The sequence below is a fragment of the Megachile rotundata genome, chromosome 6 (assembly GCF_050947335.1).
Source record: "Megachile rotundata isolate GNS110a chromosome 6, iyMegRotu1, whole genome shotgun sequence".
NCBI lineage: Eukaryota > Metazoa > Arthropoda > Insecta > Hymenoptera > Megachilidae > Megachile > Megachile rotundata.
The window spans coordinates 2,710,560-2,722,052 of NC_134988.1; the positions used below are offsets into that span (position 1 = coordinate 2,710,560).

General features: G+C 33.1%; 1 protein-coding gene across 3 annotated transcripts; it reads left to right on the top strand.

Moving 5' to 3' along the window:
• The first annotated feature begins 1,049 nt into the window (after nucleotides 1-1,049).
• LOC100882120 (uncharacterized) lies at nucleotides 1,050-6,433 on the top strand. Of its 3 annotated transcripts, none has more exons than XM_012290268.2 (4): nucleotides 1,050-1,484; nucleotides 1,561-1,808; nucleotides 4,780-5,192; nucleotides 5,508-6,433. In XM_012290268.2, the coding sequence occupies exons 1-4, from the start codon at nucleotides 1,454-1,456 to the stop codon at nucleotides 6,106-6,108; spliced, it is 1,293 nt and encodes a 430-aa protein (XP_012145658.1). In that variant the 5' UTR covers nucleotides 1,050-1,453; the 3' UTR covers nucleotides 6,109-6,433. The 3 variants fall into 3 exon arrangements, with proteins under 3 accessions (XP_012145658.1, XP_076389116.1, XP_012145659.1); XM_076533001.1 differs by having other exon boundaries at nucleotides 1,052-1,484; nucleotides 1,693-1,808; nucleotides 5,508-6,432; XM_012290269.2 differs by having other exon boundaries at nucleotides 1,058-1,484; nucleotides 1,709-1,808; nucleotides 5,508-6,430.
• Nucleotides 6,434-11,493: the final 5,060 nt, after the last annotated feature.

Below are 11,493 nucleotides of genomic sequence, written 5' to 3' on the forward strand. Positions count from 1 at the left end.
ACTTTAATAAATCGCTAAAATTTTGGCTGAACACTCTTAAGGTATAACACTTTGAGAAAAATAATAGTAAAAATACCAAAGTTTCGAAAGAAAGGTATTTGTTCCGATTTTTAGGAACAAAGTGGCTAAAATTGAAGCAAAATTGGCTGAGGTTATGCCATGCCCCAGTATAACCGTTAAGGTTTAATATTGCTTTATTTGTTAAACTATTATCTGGGTTAAAATGTACAGAAAGAAAATATGATCCATCGCTTTCGTTATCTGACTAACACAAATATAGAGATCTAACAGATTTGGAACATTCTAAATACGATACATTCACACTCCATCTTAATCAACTTCGACACGTGGATTAATATGATTAGTTTCCTAAAACGTTATCAGCTCTTCGCGGAATTCCTTAACACCTTAATTGTTGGAATGAGTACTAGTAACGTCAAAATTGTATGTAATACTAATATTACAAGAGACTTTCGATATATTGCCATGGTAATAGGGACATTTTATATTGTCATAAATTCTAACGCTACATAATAAATTATAGCGCGTTAAGAATATAAAAATTAGCTTACTATGCGTTAGCTTTCTACACGTCATAATGATAAAGGAAATTGAGATTTTAGGGATTTAGAAATTTCGATAATTAAGAATTTGAAATTTGGTAGTTGGAAATTAAATTGCACGAAACTTTAAATGACGCATGTTTATATTACGACAGTGCATCTCATCATGAAATGATGTGTATCAGACAAAATGACCATTAATTCGATCAGACACTGTGAATACAGTGCTGAGACAAACTTTCGAAAAGCTCCCATATCCGATCATTCTGAGCTTGATATATGTTATTAAGATCATCTCCCTGAATAACATTTAGAAGGCTAAAGTCTGATTACTGAAAAGCTATCGACAAAGACAGATCGATCGTAATTTTCGCAGAAATCTGAACTTTGCCGGGAGCATAGCGTTCATATTAATTATGTTTTATTGTTGATACGGCCATACAGGTGGAGGAGCATATTCTCTCCTCCAAAGTTAGGTTCCTCCTCTCCTGGAGGAGAGAATATGCTCCTCCATCTGGCATAACCTACACTAACCTAACTTTCATACCCAAATGCGACAAGTACTTATCAATCATTCCCACGCTTCGTACCGACAGGTTCAGATTTATGGAACAATTACAATACAGTTTTCAAACTTTCGCACATATAAATACTTATCGTACATATGAACGTAATTTCTTGTTTAATATTAATATAAAATTCTGACTCATAAAATTCCCCTTCTTCCTAATGCAAGCCAGCCGCGATAAAAAATGAATCAAACAGTTTCTGATGCGAAGCGCGTATACGTGTACGTCTTGTTGTTACGTTCCAATCCCGCCTTGCGACTATTAACGATAAGTACAGCACTGTACCTGTCACAGAATTGACTAGGAATTACTCTTGATACTATGACACTATCACATTTAGCTTTAGTTTCGAGTAAGTAAATATTCATTACACAACTTATATACTTAACGAATCTTATATTAAAAAGAAACGAAACGCTTATTATCAGGTAATTTGTGCATGTTATCTTGTGGCATTTCCTTTGCGTGGGCATTTCCATCGTTATTTGCTTTAGAACAAGTTAATAACCCCCTTCAACATTTATGGATTACATTAAGTTACTACATTGGTGGAATAATAGGTTCTATTTGCTGTAGTTACTTATTAAATGCAGTCGGTCGAAAATGGTCTTTGCTCATCGCGACGATAACAGGAATGGTAGGATGGATGATGATTGCTTTTGCAACATCGAAACAGGTACATACATTTAACAGGTTATCTTATAATATTCCAACAATTTAAGGATGAGAAACTTTCTAGAAATTCTCGACTAAGGAGAAATTGTCAAGTGATTCCCTCAAAAAACAAATTTTCTTGATACATTTCCAGTATGGTCGCAATTTATATTTCGATACATATTCATAATACAAAATAGAAACATATGTTTTGATCAAAAAGGTTTAACTTGAAACATAACAAATTAAAATATCAAGATATGCGAGAATTTGTAAAACGTATTGAATGAGTGGGAATTTGTAAAGCGTTTTGATATTTAAATGATTAAATATCACAAGAGTATACGATTTTAATCATTTGATCACAGGATACAATTAATGGGTTAGAGTATGGAAGTTCATACCGGCCAGCTTAATTTAATAATATACAGGGAGTTCGACGATAGCTACGAGTAAGATTATTGACCATGGTCGTAAATAAGGACGTTTGCACAATGACAGTGTAATTGCATAATAAAAAGTCTCTATGTCTAATTTAAATCAGCAAACGAATAAAACAATTAAGCAGTATAACATCCAGTTATTCATTATTTATAGATAGGGAATAAACCTATTATGTGTGATTGAAAATTGTTCTTATTACTCGTTACAAGAATGCAAAATAACAAATTCGTACACTTTCTAGGAAAAATAACTTTTCTGTTCAGCAAAAAAGATTTTAAATCTAACGATTATCAAATGTATTAACGCCTGTCTACTTTAAATTCACAAAACTAGGTCATTCCACTGATCCTGACTTGTCGCAAAAACGCACCGCAAAACAGCTGGCTGTCATAGCCGGGTCAGCGAATTCACTTTACTTCAGTATCAGGTTTCATTACCACTTTACATTGTAAAATTTTGTTATCACTTTTAAATAACTCCTTAATGTAATAATGATGAGTGAACGAAGCGAAAACGTGTAAACGATTATGCAAAAATAACTTCAGAGATTAATTTTTTCTCTTTAACGTTGCGCTTTGGACGTTTTATCCTAAACTATCGATCGTAACACAATCGGCCTGATGTCTTAATGTCAAACATCCTTGTTTCAATGATGCTTATAATTGGTAATTCATGACACAGCGTCCGATGTTAATAACTGTTAATACTGTTAAGTAAATAACTGTTTATGCATTTTCCTCTTTCGTTCTTTATCTGTACTCATTACATTAGTGAAAAGTGACAGTAAAATGTTACAATGAAAAGTGAGAGTGAAACATGAAGTTAAGTAAGTTCATTGACCTAGTCGCGACAACAGTTGTTATGCAATGTGTGTTTTCTTTTGCGACAGGTCAAGATCAGTGGGACGACCCAGTTACGAGGACATATTTTCACCGAAGCAGGATTATCATTTCGATTACAATATTTATATTAATTATAATTAAGTAATATATGGAATTTTTTGCGTGGTACTTAAGAGGCACATTTGAAGCCTTAAGGGTTAAAAATAATTTTTTCTTGCTTAACATTTATATAATTCTTTTCCTTCAGTCTTTAATTGTCCGTAATAGTTCCTTAACATGGTATAAATCTTCAAATGAGATTGTAAATAATGCATTTTTAATGACATATTAGACTTCATTTCTTTACATGCTTGAAACAATAGCTCAACAATTTTTACGTAATTTGATAAACGATGCAACCCAAGAAAATTTTGACATTGTTTGAGATACATGGTTTTCAAATTTTTCACCTTTAAATAAGGTGCGTATTTATGGTCCTATATATATATGCCTTCTTGAATTGTTGCCTCTGAAAAAGCTGAGAATTATAGTTTCAAAATTCTGATCCGTTTTTACCCATGTTCTTTACGAAAATATATATTCTGTTTATCCATTAAACTATTATATTGTACATTTTTTCCAGGCACAAAAACTTTCCCGTAGTGATCATGTTTTAATATTATAATGGCCTGGCCGTACACGACTGTCTCATTCACATAAAAAGCAAAAATATTTAGTATAGCCGCTTTAAGGACCCATTAATATTACAATAACTTTTAAATCTTCACAGATTTGCTATTTATACGTATATAATTTACGTTTTCTAGTGGATATATATTGCTATTATGTAATAAAACTCTTTAAACTAGTTTTTGATGAACCTATAAGAGACCTTCCAATCCTCAGAATTATGTTTATAATGTAATTTGTTGAAAACAATTTCTATGTTGAAGCAATAACATAAGTTGTTCTAAACCGCAAAATATTATTGTAATTCTTCACTTTTTCTCGAAAGTAACTTACAATTATCTCCGGTGCACGCAAATTCCATTATTGTAACCTGCGAGCCAAAAGTTCTGATCTAGTTTTTGTTAACTGCAAATCTCGTACTAAATCGTTAAAATCTGCTTCAGCGTTTAAATCACGCGTGCGCAGAGGCGTGAGCGACAGTTTCGAGCCTAGCGTCCGAGCACGCATAATCCTCGCGCTCTGATTGGTCCGTGTTTTTCCTTTGTATTCAACATTCCAAAGTATTGTATATTACAAGCGTATTATAGTTTTAGGTGTAGAAAGTTTCGCATCCTCAAATTTGAAAATTCTTAGATATCCAATCTCACAAACTTCTGAAAATTCAAATTTTCAAATCTCCAGATTCCCAAATCTGAAGATGTCTGAAATGTTCAATAGTTCAAACTTTCAAATTTCAAAAACTCTAAATCTCTAAATTCTCATTCCTAAATTTCCAAGTCCAAATCAACAAATTTCCAAAATTTTCAAAAACCCAAATTCCTAAATTTCTCAATTTCCATTTCTCTAATGTTCCAAATCCAAAAATTTCCAAATTTTTACGTGGTCATACTTGATAGCATATTATTATTATTAAAGATAGGGTACTTAGCCCGACCCAGACAGAAATCCGAATTACGTCAATAAATACAACGCAATTCTAACATTTACATCCCAAACTCATTGATTACCAACGAGAAGTTTATAATTTCTATTGTTTAGGTATTCGCGATGGGAAGATACATGGCCGGAATAAGTACGAGTTTTGGATACATATCTGCTATTATATATGTGGGTGAGACATCGCCAGCTAATGTACGAGGAATATCAACGTCCACGTTGATCGTGGCGGCAAATATCGGCATGTACATCAAATGGACGATAAGTTCGTATTTATCAACGATAAGCATGGTATTGGTGTCAACTATAGCACCTATTCTCTTGCTCTTAAGTATTTCATGGGCACCGGAATCCCCATATTTTTTAATGCAACGAGGAAAACATCTCGAGGCGATTCTGTCGCTCGTGGCATTACGAGAAAGCGCGGATGTTGGCGAAGAGGCTGACACAATCGAGAGATCCATGAAAACAGATCTAGCCAATACTAGAAACTTGTGTGAAACTGGTAATCGCAAGTACGTGAATTTTATAATATATACCAGATTCTTCAAATTTTTTGTTATGTATACGTATAGTTATTATAACTATTATAGCTATTTATAACCAATCAGGAAGTCATATAACCGTATCTTATTGTTAGATTATGAAGTGGGCAGAGAAACAGACAGTTTCATGAATGATAAGATATAATGCCACAGTAAATGTTACAAGTGAACATATACATGAAAATAAGTGACATGCATATGTAATATTACATTGAACACGTGGGATAATTTTGAATATTCCAAGAAAAAAATTGATTATACATATATTTTTAATTCGTTTTGCAGGGCATTAATTACTGTGCTGAGTCTTATGGTAATTGAACAATGGAGTGGTCAGATGATCCTATGGGACACCTTTATCTCTATAACTCATATAAGCAGTGGAACATTAGGAATTGTGAAAATAATATTCATCTTCTTAGGCATATTCGCAATGGATAGTTACGGCAGGAGACCATTACTAACAATATCTTCGCTGGGTATCTCTGTCTCAACTTTCCTCATCGGCTTATTTCTTGTTTTTCAAAACAACCAAATTGTTGTCACAGAGATGCCTTGGTTGCTAACTATGGGAGTGGTACTTTATCTGATGATGTGCGCTTTCGGATTGGCAACACTCCCGTTCACAATGATGAGCGAAGTTTTTCCAATGAATATTAAGATTGATGGCAGCGGTATTAGTATGCTGAGTCGTGTCTGTTGCATGTGCATTCTGGAATTCTTTTTTCCATTTATCACCTACAGATATGGTATACATGTTATGTGTTGGATATTTTCCATTATCAGTCTGTGGAGTGCCCTTTTCGTGTACTGGTATACGCCTGAAACGATGGGGAAAACGCTGCAGGAAGTGGAAGATCTATTACACAAACGTACATCATTGTAAATATTGTTACACTGTTATATTGTTCTATTGATTGTTATCTAGCGAGATCCTAAACTTTTATAAAGAAATTCTAAGTTTCTCTAAAGATATCCTAGACTTCTCTAGAGGGATACAACGTTGACATTGTTGATAATAATACGACACATATTGTGTCAGACAACTAGAATTTATAATTAAAAGTAGTGTTGTACCATTAGATAATAGTTGAGGGGAAATATTAAAATAAATATAATTTCTAAGAGGATATGTATGATAAGCGATATGTTATAGGATAATGTACACATAAGGTTAAAATTTGTATTAAAATATTTTTTTAAATAAAAAGTTTAATAACGATTAAATAACAAAGAGACATTAAGTAATGTTTCGTGTATATTTTTATAATCGAAATCTAAAACCTACGTGGTTTAAATTACGTACACTGATATTTGATTCACTATACACTGCGGTGCAGAACTATAGCACCAATTACATTTTTAGCAGATTCCAACTTTGGAATAACAATACATAAAAATCATCCATATGAAAGTGAAGGGTATAGTGAACAATGAACTTCAGTAAAAATTTGTTGATATTATTTTACTATATAAGAAAATATAACATGAAAATTAATTTTTTCATCGTTGCATAACTATAGCACTATATGAATAAATGTCAAATATATTTTAATATCTTGTAGGGCCTCCTTGTTTCGTTATAAGTTGGAAAATTCTATCTGACATGCTCTCGATGTGTTTCTGAAAAATTCGTTGGCTAATTTCATTACATGCTTTTAGTATTGCGTTTTTTGTTTCTAAAATATTTTCACACTGTCGATTTTCGACATAAACTTTTCGAACAATAATGGTTCAAATATTTTCCATCGGGTTTTGGTCTGGTGGTCATGCTGGTCATTTAATAACATTAATTTTGTTTCTTTCCAGCCATGATACTGTTTTCCGACTGCTATGTACATACAACAGAGTTGTCCTATAAAAGTCTTATAAAAGATAACAAATTGTCCGATAAAATTGTGGTGTACTCATCACTACCCCTCTTTTTCGATGGAAAAGCCAATTACAATATGCCATCAATGCAAAATTCACCGCAAACCATAACACTTCGTCCGCCAAAATTTCTCTTTGAAAAGTATTGTGGTTCTTTTCGGAGATCTCGCCAATATGAATTATAGCCATCCAGACCATCAAGATTAAACTTTTTTTCATCCGAAAATATAACCTTATTATCAATGATAGAAGTTTAAATAAATTAGTGTAAAAAGATTTTGACATCTAAGGTTAACTTACGCTTTTCCAGTCGCGATGCATATTCGCTCGAGCGTATTCGAGCCTCGCAACATTATGCCGTGGTAGAAGTTTTGGTGCAGATTTTAGTTTCTGCCTCACCATGTTAGGATTACTTTTCAAAACTCGATGTACTGTCCACCGTGAAATATGTACATGATATATCCTGAAAGTAATGTCAGTGACTTTATTGTGACGCGACTTCACGTCGGACCGCAATTTTTTCGGTTAAAATTAGTAGTACAGGAAGTCAGCTAAACAGATCTCCGCTGCTGAAGGTGCTCCGAGCATCCGGAGAATGAAGATGAGCGTATCCGTGAGAATTGTTTTGATCACTGTACAAGTCAAATTGCAGCGTTCGTTAGAACAAAGAATTGTGATCAAGTTTTGCGTGAAACTTGAAAAGACCGCGACGGAAACGGTTGCTATGATCAAGTCAGCTTATATTAGGTATACAAATGAATAATCCAATTTTTCTGCTTCATTCAAGGTTTATTTTAAAAGTTACTAAATTGAATTGTTCAATCAAAGTAGTCGCCATTTCTTTCTATAACTTTAAGCCATCTTTCTGGTAGCTGATGAATTTCATCTCGGAAGAATGTTACGTCTTTAGACGCGATGAAGTCGTCAAGGCATTTTCGGATCTCGTTCACTGATTGGAAGTGCATATCAGATAAGGCGTGTTGCATCGACCGGAATAGGTGATAATCTGACGGAGCAGTGTCCGGTGAATATGCCGGGTGCTGCAAAACATCCTATCCAAGACTCATTATGACATCTTTTGTATTGGAAGCAATATGTGGCCTCGCGTTGTCATGCAACAGTTTCACTGGTCGTTCTCCTTTGCCAGTATACGGTCGTTTTCTTTCCAATGCTTGACTCAAGCAGATTAATTGTCGCTGGTAGCAATCTGCAGTAACTGTTTCAGCTGGTTCTAACAACTCATAGTAAAGCACGCCCTTGATATCCCACCAAATGCATTAATTTTATAACAGCTTAAAATAATTTGGATTATTCATTTGTACACCTAATAAAAAAGATGCCCTGTCAGATCAGCAAGTGTTTCGGTGGCATAAGGCCTTTTTGAAAGGCCGGGAAGAGGTCGACGACGAGGACCGTGCCGGACGGCCATCCACGACCACCACAGCGACAATGTGACACGAGTGAGGGAATTGTTGAACTCACAAGGGACATCACCAAGGTGTCACACGCGGATTTTAATGAAATTGACATATGTGGCAGCTTTTCAAAAATCATTTGGCACGTATTTTTTTATATCTATGCTAAAATAGCCCTCTAAGTTCGGGGTTGAAAACACATTTTCTTTAATATCTCGGAAAGTAGAGGGTGTAGGAAGGTGAATTTTTTTTTAAATTCTGCAGTTTTTAGTCAGAAATGTAGGTAGTGACAAAAATTTCGGGAGAAATCATTTATTTAAATAATATATTAAAAAATTGGACTTTTTTTCAATTTTTCACCCTAAATGCAGTTTAACTTTTTTGCAGATTTATATACGAAAAATATGCATCAAAATAGGGGATACGTGTTTTTGGAATCTTTTGTTTATTGCAATTTAGCAATAATTATTACATATACAATGTTCTCTTACCTTTTACGGAGAAATGAATTGAGATTTGTTTTCGAAGAGGGTGAGCCATTTTTATACGATAATTTGTCACGTCTTTAACAATTGGATAATATCAGATGTTTATTGTTCCATCGGTAACCAGGGAAGGTCCAGGCGGTCAGGTATAAGTCCGCCGCGGCACCAGTCGTCGCAATGCGGAACATAGATTTCTATGGCCAATGAAACTTTTATCCGAAAGTATACGTTTATTTATTTGACTTTTAATAATTTGAACGGAAATGCTCCTTAAGATTTGAGCAGTGCGCTGCTGTTCTTTATACAGTTGGTGCAATGCAGGACAGTGGCAACGGTTGTACCGCGAACGTACGAGAAAGAACGTCTCTCTCTCTCTCTCTCTCTCTCTCTCTCTCTCTCTCTCTCTCTCTCTCTCTCTCTCTCTCTCTCTCTCTCTCTCTCTCTCTCTCTCATCGCTTATTAATCTAAAAACGAATCTAATAGGTAAAATAAACATTATATAATACCAAAATCGTGGAAATAAAATATATTATTAGGCATAATTCCCCTTCATAATAGAAAACGAACAATACAGTAAATATGTTTACGAACTCTAATTTAATATTGTTATACAACAAAGTACATATACTGCTGCACAATAATTTAGGGCAATGTTTTTCATATGATCCACTAGACTAGTGTAAACACCACCTTATTAACATATTGTAACAGTCCCTGGAATGACGAGCGACGACGTAATCTTTACCTTAGATCAAACTTGACCTCAGTACGAACATTTTGTGTGAGCGGTTCTTGTCCCCTCCTTTTAATATTTTTTTAACCAATCCAATAGTTTATTTTAACGAAGTCGCTTGTCCATCCGCAGCAGCATGTCGGTTCCACTCCACATTTTAATTTTTGGCGAAAATATTCTTTTTAGATTATTCAGATTCTTTCATTAGTTCAAACATTCATTTTTAAATAAATTGAACATATTTATCCTCAATCAGTTGTTAGTTCATTGTGTGTCTAACAATGAGTGGTGTCACTAATTCGCACAACGAATGTTAAATTAAGTAACTAATAAAGTAACAGATGCAATTTTGTAAGAATTATTATATTCCCTAACTTGCTGTTTTTTTTTTAATTTAACCGACGCTGCCATTTTTGTCACTATATACATCCTTATTAATTCATCATTACTTATTCTATATATATATTTAAAAGTACTGCGTGCTATAACATAAAAAAATAACCTACTCGTTATTAATTTTTTGTTGATAAATTTAAAAATTTTCAAATGTACAGGTTTTAAAATTTGAAAATTGATGAATTTAAGAGTTCGATGTGTTGGAAATTTGATAGTTCAGAAATTTGAAAATTCATAAATTTGGAAAATGGAAAATTTGAAGATTTATTAGTGTGATACTACCTCCGACATCTGTGTAGCTATTCGTCTTTAATGATAATAACTTTTGATATTATTGACATTTAGTGGTAACTTTTGGAATAGCCGCAGTTTTCCGAGTAATAATTTGTTTTCATCTAGTATTACAAGTTTCTGAATACTCTGCATATTTCCCATGTTTTTATCCTAAAGCAAAGTATTTTGTCTTGTCATATTTGTCTGACCGGCAAAAATAAAAAAATAACGAAGATAACGAAAGTACATTCCGTTATACACGCCATTATAAAAAATACAACATGTTTTATGTTCGTTTTAATAATTTATAATCAAATCACGCATCTGTGAATAGTATTTATAAATGTAAATCTGTATGTATCAAAAGAAATAAGAAATAAGTATTTATAAACTTAAAACGAATAGAGTAAAATTGGAAACCATGTTGTACGTGAGGAAAAGTGAAGGTGACAAGTTAATTAAAACACTCGAAACAATATAAATATATTAAATTATAATATAAGAGAAATTCGACAAACACGTATAATACAAACAAAAATTTATATTTGTAATAGGTAACTTTTTTGTGTTTCGTGGTAGTAAGCAAATAAAATCTTTCTTATGAGTTTTTGTCATACAAGATAAGTCTTACAGTTTTGCGCATCACAAATGATCATTTTTGCAATTTTTCACTTACTTACACTCATTCTTCACGATTATTTTACAATTGTTTACTTGAAAAGCATGCATGGAATTTATTGCATTTATAATTACATAAATTACACAAATTTGTCAATTTTATTTGACTATAAAATTTGTATCCTGATTTTGTACTACTTAATATCATAAAATGTGATTACAAATTATTTAATATTAATACATAACGCTGACTGTGGCGTGGAACCGAATGAAATACCTGCGCCCAAAAGATTTTGTACTTTGAGAACAAGAATAAACATTCAAATAGCTTTCTTTTATGTAACATTGTTTAGAAAGAAACAAAATTGATTCAGTTTCCTTTCATTTTTCTCGCATTACCTAAATTAACACTAACATAACCGTTAAATAAACTGGTATCAGTGACTCAAATGTTATCAACTATTTAGGATAACGTGAGT